General features: G+C 41.2%; 1 protein-coding gene and 1 pseudogene across 1 annotated transcript in view; both read right to left on the bottom strand.

Annotated features, from left to right (window-relative positions):
- The window catches only part of Mroh9 (maestro heat like repeat family member 9), a 64,145-nt gene that overhangs the window by 19,049 nt on the left and 23,004 nt on the right, over positions 1–22,092 (bottom strand). Inside the window, exons 10-16 of the mRNA XM_075987335.1 lie at positions 21,630–21,784; positions 20,517–20,682; positions 19,042–19,187; positions 17,516–17,653; positions 15,641–15,761; positions 13,183–13,320; positions 10,690–10,866 (exon numbers count right to left, since the gene is read on the bottom strand). Of these exons, the coding sequence (XP_075843450.1) occupies positions 10,690–10,866; positions 13,183–13,320; positions 15,641–15,761; positions 17,516–17,653; positions 19,042–19,187; positions 20,517–20,682; positions 21,630–21,784 (1,041 nt within the window). The remainder of the gene's footprint in view (positions 1–10,689; positions 10,867–13,182; positions 13,321–15,640; positions 15,762–17,515; positions 17,654–19,041; positions 19,188–20,516; positions 20,683–21,629; positions 21,785–22,092) is intronic.
- On the bottom strand, positions 14,523–15,401 carry LOC142859187 (uncharacterized; annotated as a pseudogene).

Below are 22,092 nucleotides of genomic sequence, written 5' to 3' on the forward strand. Positions count from 1 at the left end.
CACATCAAGCCAACAACCAACATCAAACTAAATGGAGAGAAACTCAAAGCAATCCCACTGAAATCAGGAACAAGACAAGGTTAACCATTCTCTCCATATTTATTCAATTTAGTACTGGCAGTTCTAGCTAGAGCAATAAGACAAAAAAGAAAATAAAGGGTATACAAATCAGAAAAGAAGTCAAACTCTCACTATATGCCAATGATATGATAGTTTACCTAAGTGATCCCCAAAATTCTACCAAGGAACTTCTATAACTCATAAAGACCATCAGTAATGTAGCAGGATACAAGCTTAATTAAAAAAAAATCAGCCCTCCTCTAGACAGATGATGGGCTGAGAAAGAAATCAGAGAAACATCACCCTTCACAGTAGCTACAAATAGCATAAAATATCTCGGAGAACTTTAACCAAACAAGTGGAAGACCTATGACAAGAAGTTTAAATCTTTGAAGAAAGACATAGAAGAAGACACCAGAAAATGGAAAGACTTCCCATGCGCTTAGATAGGTAGAATTAACAAAGTAAAAACAACAGTTTTACCAAAAACAATCTACAGATTCAATGTAATGCCCATCAAAATCCCAGCATAATTCTTCACAGACCTTGAGAGAACAATACTCAACTTCATATGGAAAAGCAAAAAACCCAGGATAGTGAAAACAATCCTGTACAATAAAGGAACTTCTGGTTTCAAACTACTACAGAGCTACATTACTGAAAATAGCCTGGTTTTGGCATAAAAAACAGACAGGAGGACCATTGGAACCAAATTGAAGTCCCAGATATTAATCACACACCTATGAACACATGATTTTTGTCAAAGAAGCAAAAAAATATAAAATGGAAGAAAAAAAGCATATTCAACAAACGGTGTTGGCATAACTGGATATCAACATGTAGAAGAATGAAAATAGATCCATATCTATCACCATGCACAAAACTAAAGTCCAGATGGATCAAAGTCATCAACATAAAACCAACCACACTGAACCTCATAGAAGAGAAAGTGGGAAGTACACTTGAACACATTGGCACAGGAGATCACTTCCTAAATATAACCCCAGTGGCACTGACACTGAGAGCAACAATTAATAAATGGGACCTCCTGAAACTGAGAAGCTTCTATAAAGCAAAGAACATGGTCAACAAGACAAAATGGCAGCCTACAGAATGGAAAAAGATCTTCACCAACCCCACAATGGACAGAGGACTGATCTCCAAAATATACAAAGAACTCTAGAAATTTGTCATCAAAAGAACAAATAATCCAATAAAAAAATGGGGTACAGACCTAAACAGAGATCTCTCAACAGAGAAATCTAAAATGGCTGAAAGACACTTAAGGAAATGCTCAACATCCTTAGCCATCAGAGAAATGCAAATCAAAACAACTCTTTAATCTTACACCTGGAATAATGGCCAAGAACAAAAACACTAATGACAGCTTATGCTGGAGAGGATGTGGGGTAAAGGTGCAACTGGTACAGGCCCTTTGAATACCAGTATAGCGATTTCTCTGAAAATTAGGAAACAACCTACCTCAAGACCCAGTAATACCAAAGGATGCTCAATCGTACCAGAAGGACATGAGCTCAACATAGCAGCATTGTTTGTCATAGCAAGAACCTGGAAACAACTTAAATGCTTCTCGACCAAATAATGGATAAGAAAAATGTGGGACATTTACACAATGGAGTACTACACAGCAGAAAAAAATAATGACATTTTGAAATTTGCAGGCAAATGGATGGATTTTAAAAACATAATATTGAGTGAGGTAAGCTGTAGTGATGAGGCGAGCAAGCCTACTTTTCGTCCCGCCCGGCTCCTGCATGGCTATCTTAGCCCCAGAAATAATAACATGGAAACTATATTCATTTAAACACTGTCTGGCTTGTTAGTTCTAGCCTCTTATTGACTAAAACTCACATCTTGATTAACCCATTTCTATTAATGTGTGTAGCACCACAAGGTGGTGGCTTACCGGGAAGATTCTAACCTGCGTCCATCTCGGAGAGTAGAACTATGGCATCTGCCTCACTGCCTTCTTCCTCCCAGCATTCTGTTCTGTTTACTCCGCCTACCTAATTTTCTGTCCTATCAAAAGGCCAAGGCAGTTTCTTTATTTTTTTTAACATTTTTTTTATTGATAAAAGAAGAATAAAGAAAAAAAAAAACAAATTTCCACCTCCTCCCAGCCTCCCCTTTCCCTCCCCCTCCTCCCACTCTTCTCCCTCTCCTCCCACTCTTCTCCCCCTCCTCCCACCCCTCTCCCCTTCCCCCCACTCCTCTCCCCCTCTCTCTCCAGTCCAAAGAGCAGTCAGGGTTCCCTGCCCTGTGGTAAGTCCTAGGTCCTCCCCCCTCCGTCCATATCTAGGAAGGTGAACATCCAAACTGGCTAGGCTCCCACCAAGCCAGCAGATTGCGTAGGATCAAAACTGCGTGCCATTGTCCTTGGCGTCTCATCAGCCCTCATTTTTCGTCATGATCAGAGAGTTCAGTTTTATCCCATGCTTTTTTTGGTAATAGTCCAGCTGGCCTTGGTGAGCTCCCAATAGATCAGCTCCACTGTCTCAGTGGGTGCACCCCTCGTGGTCCCGACTTCTTTGCTCATGTTCTCCCTCCTTCTGCTCCTCATTGGGACCTTGGGAGCTCAGTCCAGTGCTCCAGTGTGGGTCTCTGTCTCTATCTCCATCCCTCGCCAGATGAAAGTTCTAAGATGATATGCAAGATATTCGTCAGTATTGCGCTAGGATGGGGTCATTTCAGGTTCCCTATCCTCAGCTGCCCAAGGAACTAACTGGGGACCTCAGCTTGGGCACCTGGGAGCCCCTCTAGGGTCAATTCTCCTGCCCACCCTAAAGTGGGTCCCTTAACTAAGGATTGTGGTTCCGTGCTCCCCTATCCAACCTTCCTTTATCCCGATCCTCCTATTTCCCCAAGTCCCCCCTCCTTCCCTTCTACCTTTTCTCTCCCCATCTCCCCTTACCCCCTTCCCACCCCACCCCCAAGATCCCACTTTTCTCCCCGGCAATTTTGACTACTTCCCTTATCCAAGAGGATAACGATATGTTTTTCCTTGTGTTCACCTTCTTACTTAGCTTCTTTAGGTTCGCCAATTGTAGATTCTGTGACCCCTATTTATGGCTAGAAACCAATTATGAGTGAGTACATCCCATGTTCTTCTTTTTGGGTCTGGGATACCTCACTCAGGATAGTGTTTTCTATTTCCATCCATTTGCATGCAAAATTCGAGAAGTCATTGTTTTTTACCGCAGCGTAGTACTCTAGTGTGTATATATTCCATACTTTCTTCATCCATTCTTCCATTGAAGGGCATCTAGGTTGTTTCCAGGTTCTGGCTATTACAAATAATACTGCTATGAACATAGTTGAACAAATGCTTTTGACATGTGATAAAGCATCTCTTGGGTAAATTCCCAAGAGTGGTATTGCTGGGTCCAGGGGTAGGTTGATCCCGAATTTCCTGAGAAACCGAAACACTGACTTCCACAGTGGTTGCACAAGATTGCATTCCCACCAGCAATGGATGAGGGTACCCCTTCCTCCACAGCCTCTCCAGCAAAGGCTATCCTTGTTGTTTTTGACTTTAGCCATTCTGACAGGTGTAAGATGGTATCTCAAAGTTGTTTTGATTTGCATTTCCCTGATTGCTAAGGAAATTGAGCACGACCTTAAGTATCTTTTGGCCATTTGAAGGTCTTCTGTTGAGAATTCTCTGTTCAGTTCAGTGCCCCATTTTTTAATTGGGTTAATTAGCATTTTAAAGTCTATTTTCTTGAGTTCTCTATATATTTTGGAGATCAGACCTTTGTCTGTTGCGGGGTTGGTGAAGATCTTCTCCCAGTCAGTAGGTTCCCTTTGTGTCTTAGTGACAGTGTCCTTTGCTTTACAGAAGCTTCTCAGTTTTAGTAGGTCCCATTTATTCAATGTTGCCCTTAATGCCTGTGTTTCTGGGGTTATACCTAAGAAGCGATCACCTGTGCCTATCTGTTGTAGGGTATTTCCCACTTTCTCTTCTATCAGGTTCAGTGTTTTCGGGCTGATAATGAGGTCTTTAATCCATTTGGACTTGAGTTTTGTGCACGGTGATAGATATGGGTCTATTTTCATTCTTCTACAGGTTGACATCCAGTTGTGCCAGCACCATTTGTTGAAGATGCTTTCTTTCTTCCTCCATTGTATACTTTTAGCTCCTTTATCGAAAATGAGGTGTTCATAGGTTTGTGGGGTAAAATCCGGGTCTTCTATATGATTCCATTGGTCGACTTCTCTGTTTTTATGCCAGTACCACCCTGTTTTTATTACTGTAGCTCTGTAATAGAGTTTGAAGTCAGGGATGGTAATGCCTCCAGAAGATCCTTTATTGTATAGGATTGTTTTGGCTATCCTGGGTTTTTTGTTTTTCCATATAAAGTTGATTATTGTCCTCTCCAGATCTGTAAAGAATTTTGATGGGATCTTGATGGGGATTGCATTGAATCTATAAATTGCCTTTGGTAGAATTGCCATTTTTACTATGTTGATCCTCCCAATCCAAGAGCAAGGGATGTCCATCCATTTTTTGGTATCCTCATCAATTTCTTTCTTCAATGCCTTAAAGTTCTTGTCAAATAGATCTTTCACTTCCTTGGTTAGGTTTACCCCAAGATATTTTATGCTGTTTGTGGCTATCGTGAATGGAGAAGCTTCTCTGATTTCCCTCTCTGCTTCCATATCCTTTGTGTATAAGAGGGCGACTGATTTTTTGGAGTTGATCTTGTATCCTGCCACATTACTAAAGCTGTTTATCAGCTGTAAAAGTTCTTTGGTGGAGTTTTGGGGGTCGCTTATGTACACTATCATATCATCTACGAATAACGAAAGTTTAACTTCTTCCTTTCCAATTCGAATCCCCTTGATCCCATTATGTTGTCTTATTGCTATTGCTAGAACTTCCAGCACTATATTGAAGAGGTATGGCGAAAGTGGACAGCCTTGTCGTGTTCCTGAGTTAAGCGGGATGGCTTTGAGTTTCTCTCCGTTTAATTTGATGTTAGCTGTCGGCTTGCTGTATATAGCTTTTATTATATTTAGGTATGACCCTTGTATCCCTAATCGCTCCAAGACTTTTAACATAAATGGATGTTGAATTTTGTCGAATGCTTTTTCAGCATCTAATGAAATGATCATATGGTTTTTTTCTTTCAGTTTATTTATATGCTGGATTACATTGATAGATTTTCGTATGTTGAACCAGCCCTGCATCTCAGGAATGGAGCCTACTTGATCATAGTGGATAATTTTTCGGATGTGTTCTTGGATTCGGTTTGCCAGTATTTTGTTGAGGATTTTTGCATCGATATTCATGAGTGAGATCAGCCTGTAATTTTCTTTCCTGGTTGAGTCTTTGTGTGGTTTTGGTATCAGAGTAACTGTAGCTTCATAAAAGGAATTTGGTAATGACCCTTCTGTTTCTATATTGTGAAATACATTAAGGAGTATAGGTATTAGGTCTTCTTGGAAGTTCTGGTAGAATTCCGCGTTGAAACCATCTGGTCCTGGGCTTTTTTTGGTAGGGAGGTTTTTGATAACCTCTTCTAATTCTTCGCGACTAACAGGTCTATTTAGATTGTTCACCTGGTCCTGATTTAACTTTGGTAAATGATATTTATCTAAGAAAGTATCCATTTCCTTTACATTTTCCAGTTTTGTGGCATATAGGCTTTTGTAGTAAGATCTAATGATTCTCTGAATTTCCTCTGTGCCTGTGGTTATGTCCCCCTTTTCATTTCTGATCTTATTAATTTGCAAATTCTCTCTCTGCCGTTTGATTAGTTTGGATAGGGGTTTGTCAATCTTATTGATTTTCTCCAGGAACCAGCTTTTTGTTTCATTGATTCTTTGGATTGTTCTCTGTGTTTCTATTTTATTGATTTCAGCCCTCAGTTTGATTATTTCCAGTCTCCTACTCCTCCTAGGTGAGTCTGCTTCTTTTTTTTTTCTAGAGCTTTCAGGTGGGCTGTTAAGTCTCCAATGTGAGCTTTCTCTGTTTTCTTTAAGTGGGCACTTAGTGCTATGAACTTTCCTCTTAGGACTGCTTTCATAGTGTCCCATAAATTTGAGTATGTTGTTTCTTTATTTTCATTGAATTCCAGGAAGACTTTAATTTCTTTCTTTATTTTTTCCTTAATCCAGGTATGGTTCAGTAGTTGGCTGTTCAGTTTCCATGACTTTGTGGCCTTGTTGTTGAATTCTAACTTTAATCCATGGTGATCTGATAAGACACAGGTGGTTAGTAATACTTTTTTGTAACTGTGGATGTTTGCTTTGTTACCGACTATGTAGTCGATTTTCGAGAAGGTTCCATGAGCTGCAGAGAAGAAGGTGTATTCTTTCCTATTTGGGTGGAATGTTCTATAGATGTCTGTTAAGTCCATTTGTTTCATTACCTCCATTAATTGTCTTATTTCTCTGCTAGGTTTCTGTCTGATTGACCTGTCCATTGGTGAGAGAGGAGTGTTGAAGTCTCCTACTATTAGTGTGTGCGGTTTGATGGCTGCCTTGAATTTTAGCAATGTTTCTTTTATGTATGTGGGTGCTTTTATATTAGGGGCATAGATGTTCAGGATTGAGACTTCATCCTGATGAACTGTTCCTGTTATGAATATAAAATGCCCCTCTCCATCTCTTCTGATTGATTTAAGTTTGAAGTCAACTTTGTTAGAGATTAGTATGGCCACACCTGCTTGTTTCTTAGGTCCATTTGCTTGATAGGCCTTTTCCCAACCCTTTACTCTGAGTAGGTGCCTGTCTTTGTGGTAGAGGTGTGTTTCTTGTAAACAGCAGAATGTTGGATCCTGTTTTCTTATCCAATCTCTTAGCCTGTGCCTTTTTATAGGTGAGTTGAGACCATTGACATTAAGTGATATTAATGACCAGTGTTTGTTAACTCCGGTCATTTTTTTTTAGTCGTAGAGTTTGTGTGTATCCCTTCTTTGGTTTGTGTTGATGAAGGGTCTCTAGATGCCTGAGTTATTGTGGTCATTATTGGACTCCTTGGTTAGTGATTTTCCTTCTATTACTTTCTGTAAGGCTGGATTTGTGGCTGCATATTGTTTGAATTTGTTTTTATCCTGGAAAATTTTATTTTCTCCATTTATAGTGAACGAAAGCTTGGCTGGGTATAGTAATCTGGGCTTGCATCCATGGTCTCTCAGTTTCTGCAGTACATCTATCCAGGACCTTCTGGCTTTCATGGTTTCCATGGAAAAGTCAGGTGTAAGTCTGATAGGTTTACCTTTGTAAGTAATTTGGCCTTTTTCCTTTGCCGCTCTTAATATTTTTTCCTTATTCTGAATGCTTTGTGTTTTGATAATTATATGGCGAGGGGATTTTTTTTTTTGATCCAGCCTATTTGGTGATCTGTATGCTTCTTGCACCTTCATAGGTATATCTTTCTTTAGGTTGGGAAAGTTTTCTTCTATAATTTTATTAAATATATTTTCTGGACCATTGAGCTGCACTTCTTCTCCTTCTTCTACTCCTATTATTCTTAGGTTTGGTCTTTTTATTGTGTCCCATATTTCCTGAATGTTTTGTGATGAGAGTTTGTTGGACTTGCTGTTTTCTTTGATCATAGTGTTTATTTTCTCTATGGTATCTTCAGAATCTGAGAGTCTTTCTTCTATCTCTTGTATTCTGCTGGTTATGCTTGTTTCTGTAGTCTCTATTCGTTTACCTAGATTTTCCATGTCCAGCCGGCCCTCTGTTTGTGTTTTCTTCTTTGCCTCTATTTCAGTTTTCAAGTCTTGAACTGTTTCCATTATCTGTTTGATTGTTTTTCCTTGGTTTTCTAGGGTATCATTCACTGATTTATTCAATTCTTCAAACTTTCTGTTATATTTCTCATCCATTTCTATAAGGGCGTTTTTTACATGCTGTTTAAGGGCGTCAATCACTTTCATGAAGTCAATCTTTTCTCCTTCTTGATTAAGGTGTTCATGTCCTTCCGTTGTGAGGTCGCTGGTTTCTGGTGGCTTCATGTTGCTTTTCAGTTTGTTGGGCGAATTCTTGCCTTGGCGTCTGCCCATCTCTTCTTCCAAATACTCCCTTATGGATCTTCTTTTACCAGATCAGGTCTCCTTGCCTACCCAATGCGGCCTCCCCAATGTTGGCTCTCCTGGCACCAAGGGATCAGGTCTCCGTGCCCAACCCTGGCTCGTCCCAACGCTGATTCTCCCCAATGCTGGTTCTCCTGGGGCCGAGAGATCAGGCCTCCGTGCTGGTTGGGCAGCTCGCAAACAAAGCGCCTACCCTGCTGGGTGCAGGCAGGCCACAGAAACAAAGGAAGTGCAGCCCGCCTGGACGCAAAAGAGGGCGGGGTGGGGTGGGGGGGCGGGGCGAAGTGGGGGGGGCTCTGGATGGAAGCTGGGTGTGCCAGGAAGAAAGAGGCAGTACCCAGGGAATAGAGGTCCTGCAGAGAGCCCAAGAAAGACAGGAGGCCAAGGGACCCCCGAGATCCCTGTCCCTGGCTGGCGCCGCGGGCCAGAAACTCACCCCAACGCTGGTTCTCCTGGGGCCGAGAGATCAGGCCTCCGTGCTGGTTGGGCAGCTCGCAAACAAAGCGCCTACCCTCCTTGGTGCAGGCAGGCCACAGAAACAAAGGAAGTGCAGCCCGCCCGGGCGCCCCGAGGACTGGGACCCAGCTCCCAATGCCACGCGCCAAAAGAGGTCAGGGGGGGGGGGCCAAGTGGGGAGGGCTCTGGACGGAAGCTGGGTGGGCCAGGAAGAAAGAGGCAGTAACCAGGGAATAGAGGTCCTGCAGAGAGCCCAAGAAAGACAGGAGGCCAAGGGACCCCCGAGATCCCCGTCCCTGGCTGGCGCCGCGGGCCAGAAACTCACCCCAACGCTGGTTCTCCTGGGGCCGAGAGATCAGGCCTCCGTGCTGCAGGCAGTTTCTTTATTAACCAATGAAAGTAAAATATAGACAGATGACCCTCCTCCATCAGTAAGCCAGACTCAGAAAGACAAATATCATATGTACTCACTAAGTGGCTTTTAGACATAAAGCAAAGAAAAACCAACTCACGGGCCACAACCCCAGAGAAACTAGACAACAAAGAGAACCCTAAGAGGGACATACATGGATGTAATCTACATGGAACGTAGAAAAAGACAGGATCTCCTATGTAAATTGGGAGCATGGGGACCATGGGAGAGGGTAGAAGGTGATGGGAGAAGAAGGGGGGAGAGCAGAGAAAAATATATAGCTCAATAAAAAAGACAAAAATGCTTGGTTTTTTTCAGATTATTCAGCATATCGGATATTTACATCAAGGTTCATAACAGTAGCAAAACTTACAGCTATGAAGTGGCAACACAATAATTGTATGCTTGGGGGGTTCACCACGACAACATAAGGAACTGTATTAAAGGGTCGCAACATTAGGATGGTTAAGAAACACTGGTATCCATGAAGGAAATTCTCAAAGCTAAAGAAAAATTGAAACAAAACAAAGTCTTATATATTAATAACAAACATTTACTTGAGGTACTCTGTACAACTTTGTAATCTTGTAGCAAAAACAGTGCATTTTAATGGAGTGCCATAATACAGAACAGGAAAATAACTTCAAAGCAAAATTTGAGTGAAAGAGAATTTTAAGTCCCTACTGTTTGACAAATCAGTTTCCAACTGAAGGATTTTTTTATTTGTTTTTATTCTTTGACAGTTTCATATGTGTATGATGAATTTCAGTCATTTTTATCTCCTGTCATTTTCTTCTCTCTCCTCTTTTTGATGAAGACCTTGTGTTCCTCTGCAATTCTTCTACTTTCACATCTCATTTGTGTAGTGACCCCTGAATTTAAGAAAGGCTGCCTGCATGAGTGTGGGCAGGAAGTTCCTTATTGGAGCATGGGTAATTTATCAGTGGTTATACCCCTGAAGAAAGCTAAATCCTTTTCTCTAGATACCACTAACTGGCTTAGTCCCTCAGGGGAGGGTGGCCCTTATGATCCCTTCCTCCTTCCTCGATGACACATTGACGAGCTTAAATCTTGTGCAGGTCTTGTGTGCCTATCCACAACTTCAGTAAGTTCATTGGCACAGTGGCCATATCATGGCCAGATGATATCATTTTTGCAACACTCTGCTCCAGTCTCTGGCCCTTGTGTTCTTTCTAGCCCCTCCTATGGGATGTTCTCTAAGCTTTGGAGGGGTGAACAAATAAACTCTTAACTTTATAATAAACCTACTTCTGTGACTGTTTTACAGGTTGAGAAACTGATGCACAAAGACTCTGAAGAAATATCTGTTATCACCATGATATCAAAGGTAGAAGAGGGATTAACACCCACCCAGCCCAGGTCCAGTGTTGGTGTTTTTGTTTTTGAGACATGGTTTCTCTGTAGCTTTGGAGCCTGTCCTGGAACTCACTTTGTAGACCAGGCTGGTCTTGAACTCACAGAGTTCCTCTTACCTCTACCTCCTGAGTGCTGGAATTAAAGGCATGCACCACCACTGCCCAGCTTTCAGTGTTAATCAGTGTATCCACTAAGCTGAAATGTATCCAGGGACAGATAGCTGTCTTATGCAGGCTTATTCTAGGATATAAGATCATCCTGCCATCTGGGGCGCAAAAGCTAATGGTCTTACACAGCTAATCACATGATGTCACTCACATGATCCATAAGAGGGCAGTAGCTGGAAGCGATCCTGACACACACTGTGGAGTACATGGCCTTGTCCAGTTTGCTCAAAATGTTTCGGAGAGTGAGCATTGCCCGGATGATAACAGTGTGCTCTTTGGAGAGAAAAGCATCCAAGATTGGGAGTAACAGGTTGCAGACACTTTCTATCTATGCAAGAAAAGAAGAGAATGGTAAAACTTTGGGACTAAGAGTGGATAATTGGTATGTATGCTCCTGAGTTTAGCGTGTCAACTCACTAGTCCTCTTTAAAACCGTTAAAGGTTTTTTTTTTTTTTTGGGGGGGGGGAGGAAAGGGTTTATTTGGCTTACACTTCCATATCACAGTTCATCACTGAAGGAAGTCAGGACAGGAAGTCAAACAGGGCAGGAACCTGAGGTAGAAGCTGATACAGAGGCCATGGAGGAGTGCTGTTTCCTGACTTGCTCATTATGGCTTGTTCAGACTGCTTTCTTACAGAACCCAGGACCATCCAGTCAAGGGATGGCACCACCTGCAATGGGCTGGGCCTTCCCCCATCAATCACTAATTAAGAAAATGCCCTACAGACCTGCCTATATCCTGATCTTAAGGAAGTGCATTCCTTTTTTTTTAATTAATTAATTAATTTATTTATTTATTAAGGATTTCTGCCTCCTCCCCGCAACCGCCTCCCATTTCCCTCCCCCTTCCCCAATCAAGTCACCCTCCCTCATCTGCTCTAAGAGCAATAAGGGTTCCCTGACCTGTGGGAAGCCCAAGGACCGCCCACCTCTATCCAGGTCTCCTAAGGTGAGCATCCAAACTGCCTAGGCTCCCCCAAAGCCAGTACGTGCAGTAGGATCAAAAACCCACTGCGATTGTTCTTGAGTTCTCAGTATTCCTCATTGTCCTCTATGAGGTTTTTGTAAACTAAATGCTGTAAAAAGTCATTGTTAAAAAGGAATCACATAAATTTATAATTAAGTATAATCAAAAGTAGTATTAAACGTGATCAATTCTAACATCTTTTGCTAGTATGTATTTTAATATTTTCTACATACTTAAGGCTATTTATGAACTGTATGTGGATGGTTGGAAGAATAAATAAAGCCATATTATGGATTCCTGCACAATTCCATGTTTTATAACATGCATTTGAAATGAGCCATGGTAAGAATATTCATATTAGAAATTTTTTTTATCTGGTTTTTCAGAGAGTTGGTACTAAATATTTAACCAACATATCTGGTACTGTGGTCTCTAAACATGAGAGTAAAATGTTTAAAGAGAGGAACTGAAGAGCCCCAGAGGCAAATCAGAGCCAAAGAGAACAGAAGGGAAAGGAAAAGAGAAGTGGGAGATACCAAAGAAGCAAGAGATTAGCTCTTCACAGTATATATACAGTCAAGAGTCAAGAGTTAGGGACTGAATCCATGCCTAAAGGTACCTTTGTCTTTCAAAGAAGTTTAGATCTGTATTTCTCCATTACTGTTCTTCTTACCTTGACATAAAATCTCCCTGTTATGAACACCATGAAGAAGAATTTTGGAGAAAGCAGCAAATAACGTTCTGTTTAATAAAGGAGCAAAAATAAACCCTCTTATTGACTTGTATGGTTTTTTTTAAGCATATGGACCACAGCTCACGAAATTAAAAATGCAAAAATAGTTATTCACAAACAGGCTTGAAGGCTATGATCAAATAGATAAAGATTTATTTTTAGGTCCACTATTGAATCAGCAATGATTTGTGGGTATCTACAGATTTAGGATTGTGCAAGAGACTTTGAAATTTGGAATTACAAGACATGGGTCCTGATTAAATTTCTTAGAACTGGAAAGCTACTCACAAGAGCTTGTGAGAAATGTCTCTCACTATCACCTAGGGACCTGAGCAGACAGACCTGTGAACCACAACCCAGAGTTTCTGGTTCTCAGGCTTGAGGAGGGCACAGCAATTTGCATCTGTAACAAGTTTAAAGGTGAGTCTGATTCAGGTGGTTCAAGGACCATACTTTGAGCATCACCATTAGAGAAGAAATGCTCCTAGATGGGTTGGGCTTCAGAGTGAGGAGCCTGCTAGAGGTCAGAATATTTAGTGAAGTCTGACTTGAGGTGATCGTCCCAAAGGGCAAAGAATGCAATCACGTATAGGTGAAGGGAGAATGTCATAAGTGGATGGAAGAGGTCTGGTGGGTACCCCAAGAAGGAAGTCAATGAGAACACAAATACAGAGAGGGAATGGACAGGTGTCTATGATTTGACCTGTAAGAGGGCTACTTACTCTGAGCAATGATACTAAATAAATTCTGAGCACAAGACATGGCTTTATGGAAAAAAATATAAATAAGGTGGACAGAACCCACTAAGGTGATTTATATTCTCTCTATTCCATTGAGTTTCAGACTTTGATGGTTTTAGCTGTATAGAAACTAAAAAAAAAAAAAATCAACGTTTCATTACAAGACATCCAGTCGTGACACACATCACACTCCACTCACATACTTTGCTGAAAACGGGTGCCATGCTTGCGATTTTCTGAAGGCTCATTTTGCTAACTGAAGGATTGGAATCATTAATCCAGTTTCTGAAGAGAACCAAAAATTCCTCGGGTAATGATTCCTTGAAGAAGTTGTTCAGTAACTTTAATAAAAAAAAATGCAGTTAATACATTAATGAGTAGTCAGGACTCCTTCCCACCTCCCCCTTTGACTTTATATATTTTTTTTTTAAAAAAATTTACTAAGATTCTGGCAACAGTTTTATGTAACAAGATATAGCGTATGAGGCCTGTTACTCAACTTGTTTATGGAAAAAATTCTTAGCTTCAATATGAAGCTGTTAAAAACAAAAACCAAAGTCCTGCTTTTTATGTGCTGAATATCTTGTGTGTCACTAAACATAGTAATGAACTTACGATAGCAAGAGTACAGGGTTAAAAGTTAAAACACTGCAGCCTAAACAAAAACTATACAAAACATAAAGTAGCTCTCACTGGCTACTTAACCCCTTCTGACTGGTTAAAACCTGCATAAAACATCCACTTTAGAATTGTTAGCTATCAATTCAGAAGGTACCAGTGTCTACTAAACACTTCCTCTCCAAAGTCAAAGTGTAGGCAGGATCAAATCAAATGACATAACACAATCTAACCCTAAAAAACATTCAGGCTGGTATTACTGAAGTGGAGGTAAATACCAGAGCTGTGGGGCCTTTCCAATGCTGCAAAGGACCGAGTATCTCTGGGTCATTCAAAGCAGAGTACAATGGATCTCAGTAACCTCAGTCAAGGGCAGGACTGAGGGCGTCCAGCTCTGACCTCCCAGGGAGCATGGCGACTGTGTCCACAAAAGTAGTGTGAGATCAAAGGCACGCTGTTCTGGTAGCTAAAGAGATAACAAACCACCCCCTTTAAAAGCTCCTTCCCCAAGTGAATCAAAATATACATGGGGAGAAATTAAAATATACTTATCCACAGCATAAGAATTTTGAAATATTACTGTAACCCCTACTTTGAAAATTTCCCTAGAGTCACCTCATTATTTCTGGTCACATCTTGGAGATGGATTCAAACTGTTTCTGTTGACGTATCCTTAAGTACATCTAGTAAAAAAATATTAGCTTTATTTCAAATATCTGAACCACAGGTATGACTGCAAAGTATGGTTTCCCAGAGTCATCGAGCACTGGGAGAGAGGAAAAGGTGTTTAGGCAGCAGGCAACAATCATGGCCTTTTCATACAGCAGCATTCGAGTGGCTACTGACTAGTGCAGGACAAGTCTAAACACAAGGGAATTCATGCGCGTTACTACGTATGCCGCAATCCTCACAGTTAAGAGCTCCTTTAATGTTGCACCCTGAAAGGGACCCTGGTCTTCCTGACGCTGTGACGAGTCTGAACTGAAGCTGGCAGCCTCTTTTTCTTTTTCTTGCTGTGTTTCTTATGCTTCCTTCTCCTTTTGGCTTTATCTTTATCTGTTCTCTCGAGCGCTTCCCTGCTTTTCTTCCTTTTCGCCTGCACCTCTTCACACTACGACTCTGACAAGGACTCAGAAGTCAGCTCTGTCTTCATACAGCTTTCTTTATTCGCTGAGTCCGTTAGTGTCCTTTTCTTCATACAGCTTTCTTTATTCGCTGAGTCCGTTAGTGTCCTTTTCTTTCTCAGTCACCTCCTTTGACTTCTTTCTCGTTTCTGAACCGTTCTTGCTGTCCGAGCCGGAGTCCCACACTGAGCTCTCAGGAGACTTTTATGGCAACAACTCTTCTTTTTCTTCTTCTTCTTTGTTTGTTTCTTATCCTCAACTTCAGAATCCGAAGAAGTGCTGGAAGAATCAGAGCTCTTGAAGAAGAAGATGAATACCTATCAGATTTCTTTTCTTTTTTCTTTCTCTGTCTTTTTTTTTTTTTTTGGATGAGCTCTCATTTCCACTTAATATTTTTTCTCTGTGTTTTTCTAGTTCTTTTTTTTCCAATTCTCATTCATTATTTTCTTCAAATTCAGCCAAAGCTTTGGAACCCTTATTTTTGTTTTCTAGTTGTTCCTTTACTTCCTCCCAGGTAGGCCTTGGTCGATTCATATAATCCTGGATTGTTGGCCCTGAAGATTGGATTGGACCCCTTGATCAATTCACGTAGTAGGTGCGCCTTTGTGGTTAAGCTGAAACTTCAGGGAAGTCACAAACTTCCGTGGGCACAGCAGTCTGGAACACCCCAGAGCCCTCATCCCTGCATCCCCTGCCCCCTGCGCTAGGGTTGCATGGCACCTGGACCTCGGCCTCTCCCCACTGGTGGGCCTCACAGCAGTGGGGAGAGCAGCCCCGGGGCTTCGACTTTATATATCTTTTACTGTATTAAATTTTCATGAGAAAAGTACTTAGGGAGATGAGATGCTGGAGTTTTGGTTTTATTCAGGGACTGGGAATGAAAGAACACAGTTGGTCACATTGTGCTATTAAAACTTACTTCAGCAAAGAATATTATTGTGACGATACTGTCTTCTGATCTTCTAGGACCTTCTACTGCAATCTTGTAGACATAATGTAGGGTCTCTGGGAACTGTGGGAAGTTACATTCACTGAGAGTTCTATAAAAGAACACGAGACACCAAATTAGCAGAGAAGAGAAATATCCTGCATTAACAAGGACAAGGACAAACTATCAATCCTTACTGTTGACTATCCAGGTTAGAAAGAAAGTCTTTCCAAAAAATACCCTAATCTAAGGTAAGCTTCAGCATCACTACAGAGCTAGAGAGAAATAAGTCTTTCCTTATCGTCATCCCTTTTCTTTTATCTCTTATTTTTTCCACATTGAGAAGTCTTATTTTTACATAAGCATCCAACAGTCCTTGACCAAAGAGAGAGAAAATATATATATATATATTTAAATGGCAATCCAAGGTAACCACACATGCTGAAGGTCAGCCTTTTGGCTTTGGATGATGCTCTTCCTTTGGTGACAACTTTGAGGTACTTCAGAGAAGGGACAGTAAGTTTAGAGTCATTAAATCATTTTCCAAGAACACTTAGAGTTTTCTTCATAAACCATCCTGAATCCAATTGGTAGAGGTAGGATATTCAAGAGTCATATTACAGCTTTTCCTTTCAAACCTCATGTCCTTTGGCTAAACCTGTAAATGTGCATTCTGAACAGATAGAACTCACAAATATAGCTTTACTCCCCAAGTGATGTTGCTACCTGTGGAGCACATTTTGCTTATATAGGCATCAGTGGCTGCAGGCTAGACTGCCAGCAAGGCAATGGGCCTTATTTCATAGTCTTATAGCGAACTTTGAAAGTCTGAAAATTATCTTCGCCTGTATGGGATCATATTTTAATGAACTGTCTATATTTTCCTTGCATTCCTACCTTTGAAAACACCTGTTTTTAAAGTTGCAAAAGGTCTAGTTTGTCAAAGGCTATAAGGATAGTAATCGATTTCCCTACGCAGTCCTGTTGTAAGAGCTCATGGAGTTGTGGGATTTTTCTTAGAGCTCCATCTTTCTCCAAATGTCTATATAGTCAAAGTTCATGAAAAGTAAATCAAAATGATAAAACTTACTAGCTACATTCATTAATAAATGCTATGTATTTGGAAATGATCTAAGTCATATGATGTGACTTCTTTTATCTGTTGGGTTTTGCCAATTAAAAAAAATCTACATAAATATAGTTTTCATTTAAAAGCATATATCCCCAAAGTACATATGCCCACACAGTTACAGTTTTAGAAACATCTAAAGCCCATGGGCCACAGAAAAAGTATTCTCTGAGTCAGTCACAACTACAAAGACTCTTTCATGGCACCAAGACCCTGTATTCTCTGAATTCTTAAGTTTTTTTTATGATTGTCAGAAAATCAGATCCCTATCATCAAAAGGGTTAAATAAAAACAAACTGAACAACTCTTCAAAAATATTTCTACTGCAGGAAATTTTTTTTTTAAAGTATGATCCATTGTATTTTCCAGAATGTGCTTGGCTAACTGGGTATGGACCTTGGGTAGATTTCTCTAAAACTAGAAGGCATTTGGCACTTTTGAGTGTCCACAGAGCAGAGATCAGCTAAAATCAGAGAGGAAAGCATCACATTTATTTTAAGCTCTTTGTATGTAAGAGAGGCTATTTTATGGGTGGATGAAGAAGAAAAGAGGAAAAAAAGAAAAAAAAAGAAATTATCTCAGAATAAATCTTTTAAATCACCAAAAGATCAAAAATCAAGTTTCAATGTAGGCTGTTAGGGAAGCTTTTGGGAATGTGTTCCCACATGAGAGTCTGATGGTAGATGCAGAGGAGAAGATGGGGAGCTAGAGTCCTACCCTGAGTCCCCTGTTCTTACTTGGCAATGACCTGGATCCCGTATTGGTGATCCATGACTTGAGAAAACTGGTCCCAGAAATTCTTTTTCTCTAGAGCATCGTGCACTTCTTCTAGTCCAGAGCAATTCAGCAGAACCTTTAGGCCGTCTCGTACGTAGCTGAGGCCCAGAGAAGAAGAGACAGTCTAAGACAGTGACCCACACATAACTGAGTACATGCAACTTGACTTTCCATCTATCTCGGCAAGGATACAGTTTTAGAGAGAAGGATGCTTCAGAGGATGGTAATTGTTAAATGCTTTTCATCATCCTGATGAACAGTGTGTAGAAGGAGCGGCGGGTTGCGTTCCCGGCACCCGGCCGCCTGCATAGCTAGCTTTACACCCAAAATAACAACACACAAATTGTATTCTTTTAAACACTGCCTGGCCTGTTATCTGTAGCCTCTTATTGGCTAATTCTCACATCTTGCTTTAACCCATATTTAGTAATCTGTGTAGCACCACGAGGTGGTGGCTTATTGGGAAGGATCTTAACCTGTGTCCATCTTGGAGAGGAGAGCTATGGCGTGTGTCTCACTTCCCTCTTCCTCTTAGAATTCTGTTCTGTTTACTCTGCCTGCCTAATTTTCTGTCCTATCAGGCCAAGCAGTTTCTTTATTAATTAACAAATGAAACAACAGCTAGATAGAAGACCCACCTACATCAACAGTGCATGGATTGCAAAAGTTAAAATATAAAATGGTAGCACATAAAATTTAGGTTGAATCACATTAACAAGCTTACAATCTTGCCCAGAAATGTAATGACTTGGTAGAACTATCATTTTTCTTTGGTTGGTGGTGGTGGTGGGGGAATGTTCTAAATAAGCAAGATAGGTTTCTGTCTTCTTAGGGATGGGTTGGTGTGTATCTTTTTTAGAGGACAATGAATGAATTAAGTATCTTAACGAGATCAGCTGTGCTCTGTTTGGCTTAGATGGTCATACCAGACACAGCAAATAATTGACAGTTGTACTTTGACTTTCCTTTCAGGGCAGGGAAACTAGCTTTCTTGTCCAAAAGGAAATGGTGACCTTTGTCCTGAAACAGAGGGCGGTTGTCACACTGCTCTCACCCACATCATATCCACATCAAACTATGATAGCCTTCCAGTTTACAACGAATATTTGCACTCACTCTTCTGTTTTGTGTGTGCAGCAACTCTGAGAGGTTGCTATCGGAGCATATGGAATGGCAGAGTTTGAATGTGTCTCGCTTTGGATCGAATGGCCCTTTCTGCTTCTTCCTCTTCTCATTGACCTGACAGCAGGAGCCATGGGAACAAACTGTGTTCTGAGCTCGTGACTCTTTTGTGTGGTGCATATAGAGAGGAGAGGTCCTAGTGAATGATCGTGTCCTCAACATGATTGCTCTTCTGAAGAAATGCTACCCTTAGAGTAGAATAAATGTGAGCAGAACCTCCCACGGTCTTACAACAAGTCCCACACTAGCCCACGGGAGATGCTGGACCCTTCTCTCTCCACGACCCCAAATAGCACTCTCTTACAGAGGTCTGTTCTTGGCCGTGTTTTTTAGAAGCTGGTTGCAGTAGAAGAGTTGAAGCATGAGGGCCATCAGGAACTCGGGGAAAAGCTTGGTCACCACTTTCCTATAGGAATTCACAGGTAGAAATGTGCACAGGGCCTGGGATGCCTATTGGGGAAGGAAAACGGAGTTAAAAAAGGCAATGGTCTCCCTCCAAACATCATACAGAGGGCAAGAAAGACTGCACGCCTTCCCAGACTTCTTCAACATGCATGCGTATTGGTTAGCAGAACCTGGCCCAGGCATTCTTGGTAAGGAAATTCCAAGGCACTGTTCCTGGTTCCCTCCCAGCCTCCAAATTTGTGGAAAGAAAGCTGATCCTCACGGAGGGCTTATATCCTAAGGTCTCCTTCCTGTGTAGCCATAAGGAATAGTCTGACTAGTAAGCAAAGTCTTCGTTAGGTTTCTTAAAACCCCAGGGAAGTGATGCAGTCAGCAGAAGGTACATCAAGTCATCCTTGAATAGCTTGAACCATGCATAGTGACCTGACAATACCCACTACCATCCATACGCACATCCCAACACCTCATATCAATAAACAATGGCACCCCTGTTCATTACATTTTTCTCATGGCCCAAACATCACCACACTTGAGAGGAAACTGGTAGACAGAAATGATATCAGTACCGACACGACCACTGAAGTTTCTATGACTTATAGCTGGTGGCTATCTCTCTAAAGTCAAGTACAGGTCTGTCCTTGGGCAGTTCCCTCAGATTCTTTGGTTTTCTTGCCATGTCAGTTGCATCCTGATAATTTTGAATGTAATTGGTCCCCATAAACTAATAGGAGCAGATTAGGAGGTGTGACCTTGTTGGAGTAGGTGTGGCCTTGTTGGAAGAAGTGTGTTACAGTAAGGGTGGGCTACTCCCAGTGTCACAGTCTGCTTCCTGTTGCCTTATGATCAATGTGTAGCCAGGACCATGTCTGCCTGCATATTGCCAGGCTCCTGACCATGGTGAGAACCTCTGAACCGTAAGCCGCCACTTGAATTAAATATTTTTTTTTATAAGAGTTGCCGTGGTCATGGTATCTTTTCACAGCAATAGAAACCCTAAGTAAGACAACAGGATTTGTGTTCTGCTTTCTGTCTTTCCAAGATGCATATAAGTACTATCTTGAACCATCCCAGGATTCTGATTTTAAGCCATTTCCATATGGAGGTGTGCCATGTCCTACTTACCTTAAACCATCCCTGTCACCCTGTCTCCCTCACATACACTACCATATATTTATATACTGAATATAAATATTCATTCCTTATCTTTGGCAGATTACACGCGCTATCATCAAGTTGTATCACACAATAAATGTGTTTTAGGTGGATGCATGCATGAAGGAGACTGTGCCGAGGAGGGGTGGCCTAATCAGTGAGGATAGGGGATTCACCATCAGGAGGACAACACGGAGCAGAAACACTCATGGAAGCATTTACCGCCACAGGCATCAAGTTGGTGGCATCCAGGGAGAAGCGCCTTCTTTCTACCAGGGTTTCCTCCAACTCCCCAGGCTTTCCTTTCAGTATCGACAAGATCGTCTTCAGCACTTGGGGCGCGACACTTGACTCGGTGCTCGCTGCTTGCCACATCAGAAGCAGAGCCCTGCAAACACAAGGTGGTGAGACCCATGCTTGCTAGTCGCTGTTTTAAGTTCTGTGCAGCCTGTAGAAGGGAAGTGACACTCCCTCCCCCACAGCATATGAACTGTAGAAGTGAAGCCCTGTGATTTTTCTAAGCTCTTTTAATGCACTTGTTAGAGCTGTACTGGCCCATAAGCTCAAAGTAATGGGTTCAGTTCTTTAAGATTTCTTGTGGTCCTAGGTCATGAGTTTCAGATGAACAGTTAATGGGCCGAAGATTCTCAGTCTTAGTAACAATAAAATAAATTTATTTTATGTTTTTACCTGCATATATGCATGTGGATGTCTGTGTGTGTGCACACACATGCATGTGGGTTCCTGTGGATGACAGAAGAGGGCATTGGATCCCCTGGAGCCAGAGTTACAGGTGGTTGTAAGTCACCCAGTGTGAGATCTCAGAATTAAACTCTAGGACTCTGTAATGGCAGCTCTTAACCACAAAGCCATTTCTTTGGGCCTTATTTTGGTAATTAACTTTTTTTTTTATTCTATTGGTGGGTCTAAATGGCGTAAGTCAAACCTTTATAAATAAGAAAATCTCTACGTCTGGGAGATTTTTTTCAAGGAAAAAAATGATTAAATTAACACAGGCAAGAGAAACTCATTATCTTTTTGAAGCAAGTTTCCTTTGGTAAGATTTGTAACAGCATATAATTTAACACCCTCCCACAGTGACACTGATAAAATCTTGGGGTCCTACTGTGTGCTAACCATTATCCAAAGTTATGCATAACATATGAACATACTTAAAACTTATAGCCAGCATAGATGGTGCAAAAAAAAAAGGATTTTTTTTTTCAGAAAAAGAGATTATGCCTAACTACAATAAAGAAAGATTTTAGCTTGGCCATATGACCATGGAATTTTCGGGTAAGTGTATACAGAGGGGCAAGATGTGGGATGCCTTACTCGTCTGCAGGGACTGGGAACTCCATGAGTTGAAAGATCACCTTCTTAGGGGATGCTCTTATCAGCAGGCTGATGACCCGCAGCAAGACATTCTTCATTGTGTGGGAAGAATTCCAAGTGAGCTGCTCATAAATGTCATCCACAATTTTAGACACCTGGAAGAAGAATCTTTGTAGGTCAGCAAAAGTGTCACCTTCTTTGTTTACCTTTAAGCCTAGCCATGTCTTGGTTTTGTGAACTCAACCTTTGTTGGAAGGACCAATGTAGCAATTAGCATACAAATAAGCAATAGCTGAAAGTATATTTATATTATTACAATGCAAAATATTTAAGGTCAGGAACTATAAAGTCATGTAGTTGTGGATATCGGGGGAAATTGCTTTAAAAACATAGCTGGGTTGAGGCGATAAATTGCCAAACCGTACTTCTATTCCATTTCTCTTTGGCTAGTGATTTGCTGTAG

The sequence above is a fragment of the Microtus pennsylvanicus genome, chromosome 10 (genome assembly GCF_037038515.1).
Source record: "Microtus pennsylvanicus isolate mMicPen1 chromosome 10, mMicPen1.hap1, whole genome shotgun sequence".
NCBI classification, from domain to species: Eukaryota; Metazoa; Chordata; class Mammalia; order Rodentia; family Cricetidae; genus Microtus; species Microtus pennsylvanicus.